General features: G+C 41.8%; 1 protein-coding gene across 1 annotated transcript in view; it reads left to right on the top strand.

Annotated features, from left to right (window-relative positions):
* Nucleotides 1–20,709, top strand: part of LMTK2 (lemur tyrosine kinase 2) — a 78,554-nt gene that overhangs the window by 52,762 nt on the left and 5,083 nt on the right. The window contains exons 7-13 of the mRNA XM_069983817.1: nt 1,971–2,104; nt 10,070–10,154; nt 11,327–11,448; nt 12,086–12,235; nt 13,032–15,585; nt 18,297–18,423; nt 19,029–19,283. Of these exons, the coding sequence (XP_069839918.1) occupies nt 1,971–2,104; nt 10,070–10,154; nt 11,327–11,448; nt 12,086–12,235; nt 13,032–15,585; nt 18,297–18,423; nt 19,029–19,283 (3,427 nt within the window). The remainder of the gene's footprint in view (nt 1–1,970; nt 2,105–10,069; nt 10,155–11,326; nt 11,449–12,085; nt 12,236–13,031; nt 15,586–18,296; nt 18,424–19,028; nt 19,284–20,709) is intronic.

Here is a 20,709-nt window from a genome sequence, read left to right as displayed (position 1 = left end):
CTGCAGGTCTCATCCATAATGGTTTTCATTTTAGATTTTGTACCATTTGGTTTTTAAGAAGCTAAATTATTGGTCTTAAGTCGTATCACTTAAAGGGAACCAACCACGAGGTTTTAGGGTTCCGAGTTACAATAATGTTATGAAGCATGCTGCAGCATTCCCTGCCATATTAACTGTTTGCCATTTCCTCAATCTCCCAGAAAATGTAGTTTAGTCCCATCCTGAGCTGTGTGCAATTCAGCGGTCACTAGTCATTGGTGGTGTCTCTCCCTTCCGGGCTTTAGTCATTGCTCCCTGGGCTGTAATCACTCCTTGCTAGCCTGCTACACCATTCAGGTGGTGGGGTTACAGCACGGAGGGGAGTGATCACAGGGAGCTGTGACTGGATGAGGGAGGGACACCGCCTACGTGACTAAATAGTGCTGATTTGCATACAGTGCAGGAAGAAATAATTACATTTTCGGGAAAACTGAGGCAACAGCAAACACACTTAATATGGTGGGCAACACTGCAGTATGCTCCACAATTTTATTATTGTAACTCAGAATCCTTAACCCTCGTGATTGGTTCCCTTTACCCAATATACACTATCACAGTTAGGGCCCTATTCCACGGGGCGATTATCGTTAAGTCATTCGAATCTAAGCGACAATCGTTCGGTTGAATAGCAGTTAACGATTAACGACCGAACGAGAAATTGTTGATCGTTTAATAAGACCTGGACCTATTTTGATTGTTGCTCGTTCGCAAATCGTTCGCATTGAATAAGACGTCTTTCGCAGTAGTGACAAGCGTAATAGCGTCGACAAGACGACAGCAAGAACGATCATAAGTAACGATTATCGTTCCATGTAAATGGCTGAACGATTTCAGGTAGCGATAGCGGTCGTTTGGATAGTTTATCGTTAACAATTATGCAAACGATAATCGTCCCCTGGAATAGGGCCCTTACAGTTAGATCACTGTTATAATGAAATAAGCAACAGACACTCACAAGTGGACAAAAACCTTATTGGATTACATGCAGTATACATAGAAGTGGTGTGTGCGCTAGAAGAAGAGTAGTCTGCATAGTCATTTGCAGATTCCTGAACATATTTGGGATTTATGATATAAAAAGTAATTCATACACCACACCAATCTGATTCAAGGCTCGGTGACAGATGTGATCTAATTGGTTACTATGGGACATAATCCTGAGTTTCTGCAATGTACAATTTACACAGGGCCATCACATAACATCATTGGAAAACATTATAGATTGGGAGCTTTTTACTTTAGATTGCCTGTAGCCTTATCTTTTTTTTTTTTTTTTTTTTTTTAGGGTCAGTTTACACTGTGGAAAACAGGCGAAAATTTCAAACGGAAATCCCCACTGCGGACTCTGCTCCGAATTCTGCCTGCTTCAGTGTCTCAATGTTATGCATAGAGCGCCTCCGCTCAAAGAATTGACATGTCAATTCTGTGAGCAGAGAGTGGAGGCGCTCTGAGACAATGAGGCAGGCAGAATTCGGAGCAGAGTCTGCAGTGGGCATTCCGCTCGGAATTTATGCCTGTTTTTGACAGTGTGAACAGGCCCTTTTAGGGCTCATTGTACTAGACTTGGAATACAATGTGCAGCTAATAAGAGGGCATCTGACTGTTCAATGTTCCTTTCAGCCTTCGTGCCCAGGCTGTGGTTTGCATAGTCCCTTTTGTCTTGTAAAAGCTCCAGGGTGAAAATGTGGTGTATGTAAAAGACCCTATAATTACCCATAAAAGGCTGTGTACTGTGCGCGCGCCTTCAGGAAGAATTCTTATTTGAGACATGAAACTTGATGAGTTGAAGACTATTAAGCCTTACAACTTTACTAATAATAACCTTGTTGACTGATTAGCTCTAAGTAATGTATTTAGTTGCTGCTTTTTAAGCATCTCTGAAGCGCCCTCAGCAGATGAACAAGCTTATGATATGTTGCTTTCTTTTGCAGGGTGACCTGAAGACCTATTTAAGTAATGAGAAGGAGAAACTGAATGGTGAAACAGAGATCATTCTGCTCCAGCGCATGGCATGTGAGATTGCTGCCGGCCTGGCCGTAATGCATAAACACAATTTTGTACACTGGTATGTTTCATATTCTCGTTGCTTTTGTTTATTTTTTTTATAACTTTCTTGGTATGTGAATAGGCGCTATATGTACCAAAGAGTGTGCCATATTTCTGACCACCTGAACTGTAGGAATTACAGTCTGTGCTTTTTAGAAGGGTTCTTAGTAAGAGACTCACAAAGTGTTTGATCTGCTGATATCTGTAGGAAACAAAGTAGCGAGTGTTTAGTTTGCCTGTAGCTCCATCACAGGGGAGATTCTGCATTACTCAGTGCCTACTCGGATCAATGGGTTTTCCATAATTGAATCCTTATTTCATCTCTTGGCCAGAGTAGAGTGGTTACAAAGAGCGTCTCTTACCATGTGTAACCACTCTACTCTGCTCAGGCCAAGAGATGAGATAAGCATTCTGAACAGATTCCTATAGCCATAACCACCCCCGCCACCCAAATTACCATCTGTTTATATTTCCATATCCAAGGAGACCTGAACTTCCAGATTAGGGTTGCGTTCACACGTACAGGATCTGTAGCAGATCTGCATCACATTAAATGCTGTCTTCAGCTATTAAGATCTGCTGCGGATCCACACCATCAAATCCGCTGCGATACGGTACATGTGAAGCTACCCTGAGTGTGTATCTTGCCACTCACCTGGAATTGTCATGACACTGTGATAGATACACTTTCAGTAAATGTTTGGTAGAACTCTCATTCACTCCTAATTCTTGGTGTGCATACCCTGCCTTGGTATAACCCCTCTGATGTCTATGGCCACATTTAAAGGGGTTATATCCTATCAACTGCAGGATCGGTGATGAGATTTGGCAGTGGGGTCTTACCGCTGTGACCTCCTCTGATTAAGAGAACCACTCAGTAAATGGAGCATTAGTCAGTCATGTGCGCTTCTGCCCCATTCTGTTGTTGTGGAACTGCCCAAGATGGCAGAGTCTACCACTCCATTCACTCAGGGGATGTTGAGGTGGTCTGACCACTAGGGACCCCCATTAATAAGCTAATTATCACCTATTCTGTGGATAGCTGATAAATTATAATCTTAGAATGACCCTTAAGTATTTTCTCAGTTCCTGATGTTTTAGTATTTATTAAAAAGAAGAGATAAGTTAATGGGATTTCCGCAGATTTAACAATTTTGGTTTCTTTTCCTTCACATCTTCGAAGGGTACTGCTGGAAATAAGTGGTAGCACGGAAATAAGTGGTAGCACGGTATTGGGTTTGCTCTATTACATCACTTGGTCTGGTATGAATTATTTCAGTATCCTGCCCGTCAGTGTGCAGATACTTAATCTGCGGCCCGAGAAGCCACTTGTTGCCATTCTTTACAAATAGTTGACATATGACACTTGGTTTCGAGTGGAGTTCCTGACCTCTTGGTTTAAGAAGCCCCACATGCCGTCTAGACCATGCTCTGGGCATCTACTGCAGGGGAACACAGTGTTCGCTGGGAGATCTCATTTTGTGCTTGAGTTTCTTTGGCCTATTTTCGGAAAAGACAAAGATTGTATGCTTTTACTAAATATGGAGTTTACAAAGAAATTCTCCAGAATTTCATAGCCTGGCATTGATTTTCCCTTTCTAAATTAAATTTATTTTTTTGTTGTGTAAATCCACTGTGGCCCTGTAGTGCACTGCTGCGTACATCTAGGTACATGGAGCTGACACGGGACCTAAGACTCTGAGGATATCTAAACACTGAAACGTGTCCATTGAATGTAGAATGAGATCCTGTGATGCTGAGTTTACATGAAACGATAATTGGCCCGATCGTATGATTTAACGATGTCGGAGTAACTATTTTTTTTTATCTTTTTTATAACTATCAGCGTTTAGACGGTATGATATATCGTACGGAAAATTCCCTTTGCGATCGCTTAAGCCTATCTCACACATTGGTTAAATCGGCGAACGATTGTTCACACAGAACGATCTGCGAATTTTTTGTGAACGATCAACGACGATTTGAGAACATGTTCAAAGATCAAAATGAACGATTTCTTGCTCGTCGTTTGATTACTCGCTGTGTTTACACGTACGATTATTGTTCAAATTCGATTGTTGTCGCACAAATTTGCACGATAATCGCTACTTGTAAACGCAGCTTATGTAAATCCTTTTAGTAAAGACGACATTAACATAATTTGATGTCAGAATGTGGAGCCCAACTTCTCCTGTGTGCATCAGCACCTGGTCTAAATCCAGTGCAAGCCAGGCGGGGGCTGCTCAGGTTCTCGGCTTACAGGGATTGTGTGCGTGTCATCTTCTACGTGCGTATCGATGAATAAACACTTCAGATCAGAGGCTCATTTTACATTGATCTTTATAAAACTCAATCTGTCAGTATAGCAGGGTGCGTAGTCGTCTTAATCCTGGCTACCAGTGGTTGTTGTGGGGATCAGGGTTGACTTTCCTTGCAGCTTACTTGTAGATTTCTTCTGTGCTTGGTTTATTGATTCAAATTCATAGAGCAAATGTTAGGTCAGCTGTCCAATAAGAAGCATCAGTGAAATGTTTGGTCAGCAGCTAGGCACCTTGCTGACCCTTGGATAGTGCTGTATGTACAGATGTAGTTGCTGCCATCATGAGTGCAGCAATGGTATTCCACCTGGCACCCTGCAGACCTCATGGCTTCTCAGCATGGCAGTCTCGTTGGAAAATCATGCACTGATGTGAACAAAAGCCACTAATGTTTGTAAAATGCTGCCACCGTCTATTATTTGTTAGTGCTGTGACACAACAGGGAGAAAAAATACTTGGTCATGACAAAGTCCCTCATCATAGTCCTCACATTTTCCTTCCTTGTTAAGAAACTGGATATCTTATGTCTAGCAGAGGTGAGATCCACCTCTAAGACCCATACCTTTATCCACAATGGAGCTTTTCCGACCCGCAATCACACCTGATGAGGTGGCTGATGGCTATCCTGTTCTTATTTTTCATTTACTTCCATGAGATTTACAAGAACTTAGCAAGCTTAATGGTTTCTGTAATCTCCGCCATGGCTCTGTATTTATGTGAATCCCATGGCTATGCCATAAATGACTAAGATGGGACCACTTTTAACATAGGTTATTGTAGTTAAAGGGGTACTTCGGAGGGAAAAAATTGTTCTCAAATCAACTGGTACATGGAAGGTATACAGATTTGTAAATGGCTTCTATATAAAAAGAAACTCCAGACTTCTAGTACTTATCAGCTGCTGCATGTCATGCAGGAAGTGGTGTATTTTTCCAGTGTGACAATGCTCACTGCTGCCACCTCTGCCAGAGTCAGGAATTGTCCAGTGTGTCCAGTGCAGTAAAGGTTTTCTATAGGAATTTGTTACTGCTCTGGACAGTTCATGACCAAGAGAGAGGTGGCAGCAGAGAGCACTGTGTTAGACTGGAAAGCATACATCACTTCCTGCAGGACATACAGCAGCTGATAAGTACTGGAAAACTAAAACAGATTTTTAAATAGAAGTAATTTACAATCCTGTATAACTTTCTGGTACGATTTTAACTTTATAAAATTTTTCCCTCTGGAATAACTCTTTAAGTTCTATTATATTATGAGACTCTATTTGCGGCCATTTCCTTTTCACAGTAATGCATCTAACTTATATAGTACAATTTATAAAATAAAATCAATGTCCTGCAGCATCACATCTTTTTCCTGGGTACACATTTAAATATGCCATGCCTTGTGTGGTGTCCTACCACGGGTGTTGCTATTGGTTACACCCTTTGTAAAAGCCTGTACCTATTGTTTAATCAGTGCTGATGAAGGTAGTGATAAAGATTCACCACTAGATGCCGCTTTTGTGAGTATGTGTATTTAGATGCTGCACAGCTGAAGTAAAGGGTTATCGTTTGTGTGTCACATGATTCTATGAACCTTTAGGAGTTTTTTCTTCTATCCTATCACCTCGCACTTTACTTCTTCTAAGGCACTCTTCATCCACTCACAGCGCACTTTAGATATGCTGGGGATAGGAAGTCACATGGGTAGAGGAAGTGTGTATTTCTTTTGTGTTTGACATTGTAGAGGAAGGACGTAAGCTCTCTACAGTGGTCCTCTGTGGGCCCTGGCCCTCTGCCAGGTCCCCTACCTTAGGTCAGTCTTAGTCAGGTTCCTGTATGATAAGGAAGCAGGACAAGACGCAGCTAACAGTTTCTTCTCAGCTTTCCCTACACAACGCTTTGCAATGTTAAAACCCTCACCGGAGAGGACAAGTCAGAGATCATCTCAACCCACGCCGTGGACTAGGAGAGTCACAGTGCAGGGCATTATCCACAGACTGCAGTAAGCTAGGAACTGATCTGGATAGAGCAAAGTTGCTAAGAGCCTAGGAACTCTATCTCACAGCGCGGTTGTTAGCAGGGAACCCTCAGCATCCGTTTCATCCCAAGTAAGAAAGTTCTGGGGCCTTGTGTCACCCTCATAGGACGGGTCACCCGACACTGGTGGGCATTAGGTGGTGCGAAGACTCAAAGGTCAAAACACAAGCGCAAGGTATTCTCCTCTTCTAAGTATTCTTCTACCTCATCCTCCAACATCCCAGCAAAGCACAGCACTACTTGGGACTCTCACAACATCCTCCTCTCTGCTTCTCTGATTTTTTGTATCTTTCTACACGCAACTCACTCAGCACGACTGTACTCTTCACTATACTCCTATCACAGATCTGGATCCTGTGTTATCAGGTGTTCTTCCGTGTGTATTATCAAGTGCTTTCCCAAGAGAAACATACCCTGTCAAGGGAAAGCTGTATACTTCGCTGTACACCAAAACTTTTCAAGTAAACAACAGATTATTTATGGTAAAGACTCTGATTCTTTGCTCTACACCGACACAGTGTACACTACATCCTTGGGACATCTCCCCTATCTGTGGGTGGCGGTACAGATAGCCCGAGAGGGTCACTATACCTCTCCGAACCACTGTGACTACACTAACCCAGGGGACCCCGTAGCAACATGGCGGTTCACTGTCCACAGGGGAGCAAGGTGTAACTGTCCCTTTAAAATGAAAGCAGGTGTGCCACCATACCTGTGTGCCCAACTGGCACTGGCATCACAACACATCATCTCCGGGTCTGGCTACATCTTGGCCAACCACTACAGAAGTGGCATCACACCTTACCATCTAGCAAGTGACCCGCTGCTCCTCCGCCATAGCACCGCAGGGGCTCACCACAGTGTGGATAATGCTCCATATGGTTGAAGAATGAAAACCCACTGATGACCCTTCAGTCTTTCCTCTACTAGAAGTTGCTTGAGTGTTTCCCTGTATTGTTTGCCTGAAGCCAATGTGGGGTGTGATATGGTCAGAAGGGGCCTTGTTCTGTGTTACCCATAACATCTGCTAGTGATTGTGCACTGGTTTTGTACATTGGTAAATGTGCTGTAATGTGTGAACACAGTCCATGCTAAGCATTGTCCATGTACACATAAGAGGTGATAGAAAGGTTTACTTCCAGCAACAATATCCTGATGCTGTCTGAGTTACAGGCAAATCTCCAGCATCAGTGATTTTGTTATTGGTGGTAAATGATTGCAGCCGAGCAGCCTCTCTGGATGCCCCACACCCACCTAACCCAGCACACCCACACTGCTTCACCCTTGTATAGCGTTTTTATTCTCCATCTCCTGTAATAAGTATGAGATGCATTACATAGACCAGAACTCACTGCTGCTTATTCACTTACCTGCTAGGTAAATACTTCTGCTTTCACCCTACCAAAACCTTCGGAACGAAGTGCAATAAGGCCAAGCTATAGACAGGCCAAACTAATACAGGGGGATTAATATACTCTTTAGATAGTATAACCTGATGTAGATACTCGGCATATAACAGTAATGTCACCATTTTGTATGCTTCATATTCTGTATTTTTTAAACTTTAGTTGCTACCTTCTCCCTTACATATAAGCCGTGTAGCTTCACGCCCAGCCACCCTGCTGACGTGCTAAGAGCAGACTGGTCTCATGAAATGTGCTGTGTAATGGGGTCATTTGGCTCTCTGAATTGATACTCTCATTCAGGATGCTGGTGACTAGAGAATCGTTCTACATTCTGGTGCTCATGACAGACTGAACCATCACCACTAGCTTAAAACTATGTCAAAGTAAAAAAAATCATGCCTGAAACCAGATAAACAGTGGGAGAACAGTGTGTGTGTCCATCTTCATGTTCTTTTGTCCAAAGTGTGCAACATAATGCACCGTGTAGCAAATCTCCCCAGACATGGATAGAAAAGTTGATAAAGGGCTGCAATGCAGGATAGGGTGGAAGCCAGACAAGCAGCCCCAATTGACTTCCATAAAAATGCATGCTGTCCTGCAGGCTCGGGGTGCATTTGTGTCAGGGTGAACTATCAGTCCATAGTTGACTAAAATAAACGCTATGGCAGGAGACCTGCTGAAATAGACATAAAAGGCTAGACTACAGTTTGCCAGAACATATGAAAGCATAAAATCCCTCTGGGAAAAGGTCTTGTGGACAGATTAGGCCAAATCAAGCTTTTTTTTTTGTTTAACACCTCATTCTACTGTTTTCCAAAAAAAGGGAGTAAGGCCTAAAAAGAAATTTATCACCATAACTACAGTCACATATGTAGATGTTTTGGGGTTGTTTTTCCGCCTCTGACGCAGGGTTCATTGACTGTGTCCAAGGAATATCTGGGCTGTACACTTCAACCCAAACTTCCTTTAGTGTCAGACAGTTGGGTTTGTGTCCTAGGTCATTGCTCTTCCAGCAAGACAATGACCCCAGAAATGGATAGAGACTAAGTGCTGCAGAGGTCTGAAGTGGCCAGAAATGATTCCGGACCTAAATCCCTTTTAAAAACCTGTGGAGAGATTTAAAAATTGCTGTGGGAAGAAATTAGCCCTCAAATATGAGAGGCCGAAGCTGTTTGCAATAGGGGGAGTGGTCCAAAATTCCAGAGGCTTGTTTTTGGCTTTTTTTTTTTTTTTTTTTTTTTTTTTTGCCTCTATCCTCACCCTCCCCCCTCTTTAATACATCAAAGGGGAGACTTATTGACACAGTGAGGTACTTTGGGCCCACCAGGGAAATTGATTCTCTGGCTCCACCCTATATACCACCCTATAGATGTAACACACCAAACCTTTCACGTTAGTACAGTAACTTTGCATAGTGCTGTGTATGTGACCAGCGATGCTGCCGCACTGCCAGTCACAATTGTTTAGGTGGCACCACATGCACACAGGTTTCTTAAGTGAAGCAGGGACTTGCCGTCCAGAGAACCTTTTTTTTTTTTTTTTTTTTTTTTTAATACTAAGGCTTTGGTCACATGTGTTTTTTTTCCTATAATTAACCAGTGTAATTTGTGGATAAGTTCTACCTTAGCTTATAGCAGTTCTGACAATGTTATTTTAAAGCATGAACCTCTTAATAAATTTAGGGCAATTCCAGGGCAGATTAGTCATAGACCAGCAAAATGTTATTCTTTTAAATCTGCCACTGTGTGTTCAAATGGAATCCGATTGGATCCGAAGTTTTCACTTGGTAAGTACTTGTGGTCCTTCCACCTTAAAGCCGTTGTTTTCCAGCTGTGAAAGGCGACTTCTCTTAAACAGTCTTTTAGGGTTCAAAATTGTTGTGTCTAGCAACATAGAAGGGAACCAGTGTATCGGGTCATTTACTTCACTGAAGAGGTAACTGAATGGTATTTCCTGGGTTGTGTCTTTATTGCAAACTGAAAAGGTTACATCTCGCACCTGAACGCACTACTGAGCGGCGTGTGTGTTTTAGGTTTAACATGTCTTGAATATCCTGTAAACAAAGAATTTCTTAAAAGTATTTACTTTATATCATCTCCTGACAATGAACTGCAGACATAACGCCATAGTGTGTTCTAGGCTGTCTGTTTCATAGCATATATGTGCACTGGCCTCCTATACATTGCTAGGCTTTATTTTCCTTCATGTGTCATTTATTGTGCCCCATCTTGTTTTTTAGTGATCTGGCCTTAAGGAATTGCTTTGTGACATCTGACTTGACAGTAAAGATAGGAGACTACGGTATAGGATTCAGTAGGTATAAGGTATGTATGTAATGGATTCCTCTGTATTGTTTATGTTCAGGGTTGTCAAGCTTCCTCTGTCTCCAGTCTTAAGTTCTACCCAAATCTCACTCTATATAGTTCTTGATTGTTGCCATACTACATTGTGTTACTATGGAGACTATTGCCAAAGCTTAAGTATATGTGCTACATATAGGGGATGTGTGTGTTTTGTTAAAACTATACTGTCATTTAGCAAAACCTTTGACATGTCATAGAAGTAAGTACTCCCACATTCCCAGCTAGAACCAGTTGGAAGGTGTGCTTGAAAGTTTGACACGTCTAGGATATGTGTTAAGTTGTGTTTTTTTTTTTTTTTTTTTTTTTTTTTTTTACTCTTAAACTTAACCTTGCTCATATTTAGAAATACATGTATACATGGATATACACACATTCCTGTATCCAGTATCTTACCTTTACTGTGTAGCTGGAAGCAGCTGTTGTATTCAGCTGCTTCTGGAATTTGCTGTTACACCAGTGTATTGCACAAAATAATAGATATTGCAAGCATTTCTCCCTTTTTGAATCAGTTTGAGGCCTACAGTATTAATATTTTAAAGCTTTGCATGTATGAGGGAGGGAAAGTTATAAGAAAAGATTAAGTGATATATGTTTTAGCTGGCTGGAATTATGTCACGTAGTTTGATGTTTCGTCACTAGGTGGCAGCAACACCTCACGCTGAGGCCTCATGTTGCCAGACAGTTTAGCTATGTTGACTGTGGGGTGTTAATAAAACAGTGTGATATGTAAGCGCTTAGTGAGTATAAGCCATGGTGCCTATTGAAAGTCACTGTGACCTACTTGTACTATTATATTATCAGGACTGATTTCTGCTGCAGTTTTGAATATGGTGCTGTCAATTTATGGTCAGGTTAGCGTAATTTATGAAATAATAGTCAACCATCCATGTTGGCGGATCATGTACAAGATATTATTGTTGAATTATAATTTTGATGGTACATGTAAGGAGACCATCTTACTGTTGTGACTCCTCCCAGTATATCCTTCTGTATTTTGTATGGGGACATCCAAGATGGCAAAGAAGTTTTACAATCTATACTACTGTTGCGGCACCTATCTTCCTATAAATATTTCATATTGCTATGCTCCTTGTTTTTTAATACTATTTTCGTTTATTTTAAATAATTTGTAGGAAGACTACATGGAGACTGCAGAAGAAAGGTTAATCCCAGTAAGATGGACAGCACCAGAGCTTGTTACCTTGTATCAGGAAAGAGTAATAGTTGCAGATCAGACCCGTGCCAGCAATATATGGTATGTATCAGGGCTAACAGGTCTATGTGTTACAATGGCTGTGCATTTAAGTAGTTGTGGGAAGTTACATGTACAGCCCAAAGACAAACAAAAGGAATAAAGAAAAAAACATCTCTTGCTCTCAATGTTTATATCTAGAATTTGTGTAGTGGGTTGTATCTTTCTGTGTCATTAGGTGACTGTAATGGTAAATAATCCTCTACAATATGGGTGTCAACCTTTTTGGCTTTTCAGCTGTTGCAAAACTATACTTTACACCATGCCCAGACTGCCAAAGACTCACATTGGCTATTTTGACCAATGTGTTCATAGGGATCCATGTAGCTGTTGTCTACTCCCCAGCAGCAGAAACAGACTGAGAAGTTATTATTCCACAACATCATTAATCTCAGTAGACATGGGGTTTTTGAAAGCCAGTCTTTGCAGATGCCGTCTGATTTTAGGGGAAGGTTCTAACTATTAAAACCACCTTTGTACTGTATGGACTCTTGAACAGTGTTTGCTGAAAGCAGAAGTTCCCCTTTAATGTATGTTTGCTTATTAGTGTGATTTGTTTGTTTCGTTTGTTATATTTATGTTGATTTTACACACCAATTTTGTGATTTTATTTTATTTTTTTTCTCTTTCTTTCTTCTAGGTCTCTTGGTGTAACTCTCTGGGAACTTTTTGATGGCTGTGCCACCCCCTATGCTGAACTTTCAGACAATGAAGTTTTAACTTATGTCATAAAAGAGAAAGAAGTTAAGCTTCCTAAACCTCAACTTGAACAGCCGTATGCAGACAGATGGTAATGGCCATGTTCTCATGAAGAAACATTTTTTTTTTTTAATGTTCTTGGGTCTGTTTTAGTGGCACACATAGCAGCATTGTATATTCATGGTTTGATATGACAAATGGCATGGATATTAGGCATTCCCCTTTTCATAAAGAACCAGCTATACCATCACTTTATTAGTGAAGTTCCAGCCATCACCCACAAATCCTGACTTTAAAGGGGCCACAGCACCCCTGACCCCATCTGACCCACAGTAGCCCTTGGCTGCCCATCCTGCAGGAGAAGCGAAGCTTTGAGCGCCATTGTGTAAGGGATAGCAAAGAAGGGGCTGCAACTCTTTACTACTGCAGCCCCTTTTCTCTTTGCATCAGTGGTGGTCCTGGCAGTTTTATTATATGTGGAGTTATTCAGCTGCCTTAGCAGTAGCGCTGTACCAATTGAAATTACTAACTATGTTTCTGCAGCGCTTGCTGCATGATGGCCAAGCCGTGTAATAGGCTCTATAAGCAAGATCCAATCTAGCAGAGCAGATCGACGCTCACTTATTTTAAATATCAGGCCGAGTAAAAAGGCCTTTAGTTTACTGCTTAGGCAAGAAGGCAGTTATGCTAAAGCCAATCTATATTGTTTTTGCATCCATTGGGTAAGCAATTGTGTTGCATTTATATTATAGAAAAAATGTCAGGCAACCTACATATGTTACTTGTATATCTACACTACAGAATGTTGTCAGGAAAGTGTATTCATTATGAATACAAAAAAAGGCAGATGCTTTTTATATATACTTTTCTTGTTTTGTTTTTCCAAGGTTTGAAGTCTTGCAGTTCTGTTGGCTACCTCCAGATAAGAGACTCACAGCAGAAGAAGTCCACAGACTACTGACATACCTCCGGATGCAAAGCCAAAGGGAGACTGAAGCGGACTTTGAACAACGCTGGAATGCTCTTAAACCAAACACGAACAGTCGGCAACCTGCAGTAAATAACCTGGCATTTCCTATCTTGGAGCACTTCAATGGGGACGAATTAGGCCGTGAACTAGATGAAGTTCTTACGGTCACTGAAACCAGCCAGGGACTCAGCTTTGAGTATGTGTGGGAGGCGGCCAAAGAGGATCACTTTGAAGAGCATAGTCACCCGGACTCTGACACTACTGTGAACTATAATAGCATATTTTTCCCCGTTCCTGTAGATGTTTTTCAGAAATCTGTTTCAGACTTTGGCCAGGGAAAGACTGAGCAGGCTAGCGCTAGTAGGGAAGATGCCCCTTCTGTACCGGAAGTGGTTCCAGTTTTCGATTCCCACAATGCTTCTGTAGCCAATGAATATTACATTCGATTGGAAGAACAAGGTGAAAGCAGGTTGGACTTTGATAGCCACAGCGATCACAAAGAACGCAAAGATGAAAATCTACAGTTCATTGCTCTGACTGATCTTAGCTCTGCAGGAGCCAGCAAAAATAACAATTGCTCAAAAGTACCTGATAAATCAAGTATTCCTGAATACCTTTATGTTTCAGGTAACCCTGATTTTCCACTCCATAGAACTGTAAACAATGTTGAGACCTCAGGCAACAGGTCTCTTTATGGGTCTCTTCCTGACGGTAAAAATCGAAGTGACGGGCATGTTAGTCATGACTCGCCTCTGACTGGTTCAAAAAATGATTTTTTTAAAAAGGGAGGCAAGGATCTTTTTGATGCAAATAGTTTCCTCTTTGACAGTATTTCAGATACAAATTTAGGATTTGCAGAACTGGAAGAACTCTCTGACAATTTTTTCTTCTTGCAAGAGAAGAATCTCTTGTCTGACCATCTCTTAGCATCACAGGGGAACACTGGGTCAAAGAACATTTTTGGAAATACTAGCGATTTAGACATTGAGCATACCCTGGCAGACCTTGATAGTTCCTTTCAAAATTTCTCAGGTGAGGTGTTGAGCGGAAAACTGCAGAATACTCAGATTACAGACTTGGCACAGTTAGGTCTGATAGAACAACCAAGTTCTGCTGTACAAAAGGATTTTCTCCAAGAATTTACTGCAGACCCCAGGCTTTCTGGTAAGGAACTTGAAGGCACAGCCAGAGACGTTCTAAGTAATCGAGCTGATGATAGAAGTGACACTACTGAATCAAATTTTTCTATAGCGGGTACAGAAAGTATTGATCTGTACCGATCTTTTGATCACCTTGCCACTAAAAAGGTTTGTGATGATGATGACACGTCTCATGACCCAGTCAGTCCTGAACTCGTTTCTGAGCCGCCTGCTATAGATGCTAAGAAATCTGGAGAACATGTCAACGGAGATCTTAATATAACTCCACTACTTGTAAAAACGACACCAGAACTTGATTCAGCCAGTCAAGACAGCCTACTAGATGATAGTGTATCTAACTGTACACAGTCCATAGTACCATCTGTAGGGACTCCGGACTCTCTAGACTCTCTGGATGTGCAGAATATCTTAGAGAGTGATGAATCCCACAAATTCACACCGTCGGACAAACCTGCCGATAGCGGCTATGAAACGGAGAACCTAGAGTCTCCAGAGTGGACCTCGCATGTAAATGGATCCTCCAGCCATTCTTCAACCAATTCCGAAGGGTCCACATTTGTAGCACCTGTGATTATAATATCAGAAGTTGGACAAAACAATGTTGATATAAATGATGAGAAACTTGATATTACCACTCAATCTACTGGTGGTGGTGGTAACAATTCCTATCGGGACTCTGCTTATTTCTCTGATAATGATTCAGAGCCTGAAAAGAAGCATGATGTGTCAGAAGTTAAAGCCATTGACCATACAAGTGAAGAGACGACCAGAAGCTTTTCTAGAAAGGTTCTTATTCCGGGGGAGTGGGCTGCAGATCTGTCCTTGAATTCAGACGAGAATTTACCAGATCACACAGCTGATGACATCACATTGGAAAACGATGAGGAAATTGTAAATCCGTTTGGCCCCTCTGAAGTGTTCTGCTCTGTGAACGCCATCAGAGACTTGCCATTTTTGAGCCACAATGAAGGACAGAAACTTAAAGAACCAGACATGGAGGGGAAATATCTTGGGAAGCTTGATGCATCTGGCCTGCTTGACTTATCTGAGGATGGCATGGATGCTGACGAAGAGGATGAAAACAGTGATGATTCGGACGACGATATAAGAGCCTTTAACCTTCACAGCTTTAGCTCAGACAGCGATGATGACACAGTCCATCCAGTTCCCATTGTGCACATGGAAACAGATGATGGGAAAAACTTAAAAAGCCTCATAAAAGTGCACAAACCTTCATCAAACAAGCAAGAGAAGAGAAGCAGGAAGGCTGTGACCTTTTTTGATGATGTTACAATCTACCTATTTGATCAGGTACGGGTTCTCCAGGTCATATTTTAAACATTTGAGTAAGATGGCAAACTGGGTAATAATATGCTATGACCATTTTCTTGTGGTGTAGGTAACTGAGCTTAGCGGGAGATTGCGTTACTGGCTTTGACTTCTTATTTTTCATTGACGTATTTGTCTCCTTTTAGCATGTACACTGAGAAAATCTCTTGAACACTTATTTAAATGGAGGCGATAATGGCTATCGTGTTTATGGCATCTGTTTGTTGGATACTTCATAGAAATTATTTTTTAAATAGATGCATATAACGGCTGTCATACAGTGGCAGCCATCACCCAAAGATGGGTAATTTATACTAATGGCTTCTATTTTAAGGGAACCTGTTGGTGGTTTCATGCTACCTTTTTAAGAAGGCTAGTAGTATGAAACCAGTATAGGCTCCTCACTACAGAGCTCGCTCTCTGCTGCCACCTCTGTCCATGACAGGAACTGTCCAGAGCAGAAGCTAATCACATAGAAAAACTTTTCTTCTCTGGACAGTTCTTTTTATGGACAGAGGAAGCAGCAGAGAGCACTGTGTCAAACTGGAAAGAATACGCCACTTCTGCAGGACATACAGCAGCTTAGAGACTTTTTTTTTGTTTTTAATAGAAGTAATATCCAAATTTGTATAACTTTGACACCAGTTGATTTAAAAATAAATTTAAAGTCTTCTTTCTCCAGAAAACCCCTTTAGGGTGCCTTCACACTTACCTTTTCACTGCGGGTTTATCGCACATAAATCCACAGCGATACTGATTGCTATCAAGTCAGTGTCTGTGTATTCTCGCTGTGTGTTTAGTGCGATTTTTACATGCGAGTATTTTGATTTTCACATGAATTTCACATGTGAGTTCAACACAACAAAAAACACAGCTACTTTCGTGCGAGTTTTGTGCAATACGGTACGTGTGAAGGCACCCTTAAAGATAAACTAGAAACAGTATAAAAGGGAACCTGTCACCCCCCTGTGCTGGGATGACAGGCTCCCAAGCTCCCACTACAGCCCCCTATACTCACCTGATCCCGCCGGGTCCCGCTTCTGGATCCGGTCGGGTCACGGAGATATCAGCCGCTGCAGCCCGGCGCGCGCACGCTGAGAGATGAGTCCAACGCTCTTAGAGAATGACAGGAGAGTCCAGCGCTCTGTCATTCTCTATGAGCGTTGGACTCATCTCTCAGTGCGCGCGTCGGGCTGCAGCAGCTGATATCTCTGTGACCCGACCAGATCCAGAAGACTGTTCCCGTGCACGGCGCCGTTCGATCCAGCGGTACCGGCCGGTGCTGAAGCACTGGAGGTGAGCCGGGCCGCCCCCAGTGGAAGGGAATTCCCTCCCCTGTATGACGCGGCTCCATTCATTCTAAGCGAGCTGCGTCATACAGGGGAGGGAATTCCCTCCCACTGGGGGCGGCCCGGCCGGTACCGCTGGATCGAACGGCGCCTTGCGCGGGAACCGGGCGGCGGTCCGAAAAAAGAACCGCGGCACCGGCTTCCCCGTGCCGGCGCCGATCGATCCGTGGGTTCAGGTTAAAGAGGATGTACCAGGTGGTACATCCTCTTTAACATGTCTTTAGAGATGCTGATGATATTGTGATTAGCTGCAGATCCGACTTGATCCTGTGAGCTTCAGGGGCTAAAACCTTATATCTTCCATGTGTATTAGTTACATCCATCTTCAAACTGCTACTATAGAAAACAGGCACATTTCGGTTGCATTGACTTTATTGAAGATTTAATCCCCTGAACCCCTCTGGATCATATTGTATTTGCAGCAGTGTGCTTTGGCATGAGCCGGGGCTAGTATCTGATATATATATATATATATATATATATATATATATATATATATATATATATATATATATATATATATATATGCATGCATGCGTGAATACCTCCTGCCACTGGCACAAATGTCTCCGCTCAGATACTATATATGTTATTAGTTCTTGATCTGTCTGGTATAGGATGTAGTTGTTGCACTTAAAGGAGAAGTCCCACCAAATTTAAAAAAGGGAGGAAGGCAGTGGGATGTGGAAAAATAATGAAAAGCGTAAACTCTCTCCTCCCCATGCCTCCGTGGCACCGCATCCGAGTCCCACTGATGGCCGCCAGATGCCATTTTCGGCTGCGACACATACCTGGGTCTTCCAGCTGCAGTGTCATGGCCAGGCTGATCGATTGTTTGCTCAGTCAGTGACTGGGGCTGTGTCCGGCCCTAGTCACTCATTGGCTGAGTGCACAGTCACATGACTCTGCAGGAAACCGTCAACAAGTTTACTTTATTACTGTCCTGCACCCCCCTGGCTTTCTGACTTATTTGAATTTGCTGGGACTTCTCCTTTATTACTGTTGCTAATGTAATAGCTGCCCACTTACCCTTGGGGAGATGAGAAAAGTTCACTTGTGCAAACATTTTTATTTTGTTGTAGAAACATAGAAGATTGTCAGAAGACAACCTCTTGGCTCTATTAGTATTTTCCTTCTTATTAACGTAGGATAGATATGTTTACCCCAGGCAGGTTTACATTCACTTATTGCAAACCTGCTTTTCTGTAGCAATGAAACGGAAACCTAAGTCTGATCCCTTTTATATCTTCAATTATGGCGTCTCCTGCTGGGCTCTAATGGGGAGTTTATGGGCCAGAGACCCTGCTAAATGTAAAAAAAAAAATTATTTTTTCTTTCAATCAGGAAACCCCAACCAAAGAACTAGGATCTCGAGCAGTGGACGCCAGCAGTCAGATGTCCAGTAACAGCAGTCCAGTGTCGCCATCAGCTCCTGGGTATAGGAACTCTGAAAGCTCTACTGATGAAGAAGGTAAGGGACACTCCAGCTGCCATAACTGCATACATGACTGCATTGTAGTGTTCTTTCAGCCAAGGAGATCTTTGGGGCAATGCACAGGGAGTGGGTTTGCTGTGGAAAATGTCCATAGAACTATAAAAGGAAATCTACATCAAATCCTGCAGATTTTTGGGGGGGCAGATTTCTTTGTGAAAAATAGGTGTCCTGTACTCTTCTTTCCTGATGCCGTTATGGCAGTGCTTTCTTGCTACTTAGTGGTCTCTCATCTGGTCTATAGAACTAAGATTTTGACACATGTAACCTCTGCCGCCTCTGGTTGACTGACTGCAGTGGTCAGGTGTCAACTTGACATGTCATTGTTGGAGACCACTTGTACAGGCATAACTGTAGAATGAGAAATTGTGGCTGAGAGTGAGAGAGCATTGGTAAAATAGTGTGGTTTTTATGTGTTTTTTTTTTGTTGTTTTTACATCTGTGTATTGAATTTGCTGCAAATCTGCAGGATATGGAATCCTTCTGCAGCTAATCCACAGCCGTTTTGCCACCTGTACATTTCTCTTTATAACAATCTCTATTATGTTCATTTTAGTAATTCTGTAAGATATTTGTATTCTCAGGTGGCGGTTTTGAATGGGATGACGATTTTACATCTCCTGATCCGGCTTTTATTAACAAACCAGCAGCAAACCCAGCTGGTTCCAAACTGTCTGTCAATCCATCAAAATACTTCTCTCCTCCTCCACCTCCTCGGAGCCCCGATCAAAGCTGGACACATGCACCTGCACCATTTTATTCAAGATTCTCCATTGCTCCGGCAAACATAGCTAATTTTTCTCTCACTCATCTAACAGACTCTGATATAGAACAGGGAGGTAAGTGATTATTTGTCTGAGTTGTCACATTTAACACATCCATTAGATATTGACCAGCCTCCGACATTACTTAGTTTTTATTTTTTTTTTTCTGGATCAGAAATGGCTGTTTGCACTTGTATTATACGGAATGACAAGTGATAAGATATTTCTTAGTGGCAACAAAAAAAATCAGCTGGACGTAACATTATTATTTCCAGATTAGCTCTCAAGTGACATTGAACTAATGTGTGATTGAAGCAGATGTGTGCAGGTATGAGAGAGGAGCAGGTGGAAACCTGACCATGCAGTTAATGGTTTACTGCTGCTAAATATACGCTAAGCCTATTGCTTTCTAAAAATGATCAATAAATAAAATTTGACTGCACTATTGCTAAGTTACTAGAAGTATTTAGCAGTTTACAAACTAAGGCCTTATTCACACATTTCGTAAATTTGTTCTGCAAATTTTGGGCACATTGATTTCTATTGGGCTGTTATACCGGTATGGGTCCGCAGTCTGCGCAAAAAAAAAAAAAAGTACTTATACGGACCGTAATTGCTGCACGGATACACCCATAAAAGTCTGGGCTCTTCCGTTATTGTCGATCCATAATTTTTACAGAAGTAAGGTTTGCAAAAAATACAGGTCACCTTTCTTCTGTATTTTTTTAATCCACAAAAAAAAAATTATACATTTTTTTTGTGGATTGCAGACATAACGTGTGAATGAGGCCCTAGACCTTGTTACTACTAAAACACTGTGATTTAGTCTGTATTGCAATGTAATAGCCCTCCTGGAAAATATTTTTGTAAAACTCTTAAACTGTGATCATTCTGATACTTATTCTAAAAGTCTATGGATTATTGATGATTGGGAGTTATCATTAGCCTTATCATATGGGTGTGTGAGTTGAGGGCGTTAGAATAGTATCACCCAGTTGTCAATTTATTCAGAATCTAGATGGAATAACAGAGCAATGACACTTCAGAGTTTTGAGAAAAGTTGCTGCTGACTTCCCAAAATAAATATATAATAAAATGCAACTTTTAATCGGGTATCTAGATACTATAATCACAAGGGAGAGTCACAGACTGTTATACATCGTAATAAGTATTATGTATATATAGAGGTATAGAATGGTCTTACCAAATGTATACTGCTTGTATATTACTAGTAGTCTGCTTATCCAAATGTGCAGGAAACGAGGATGTAGATAGTAGCAGCTATTGCCATTGGGAGCACCAAACTACCCTTGCTCGCTCAAGCACCCGTCCGGGTAAACCCCCCCCCCCCCCCCCCCAAACACTGTCCTACCCCTCTCCAAGGCCCTATGATCACTCTACCATTTACTCCTAACGTGTTTCATTCATCATAAATCAGGGGAGACTGTTCCTATTTGATTTCCCACAATGGGCTTAAAGATGTCCTGTGAAACAAAAAAAA

This window comes from Dendropsophus ebraccatus, chromosome 9 (genome assembly GCF_027789765.1).
Source record: "Dendropsophus ebraccatus isolate aDenEbr1 chromosome 9, aDenEbr1.pat, whole genome shotgun sequence".
NCBI lineage: Eukaryota > Metazoa > Chordata > Amphibia > Anura > Hylidae > Dendropsophus > Dendropsophus ebraccatus.
This window is presented reverse-complemented; position numbering and strand designations above follow the sequence as displayed.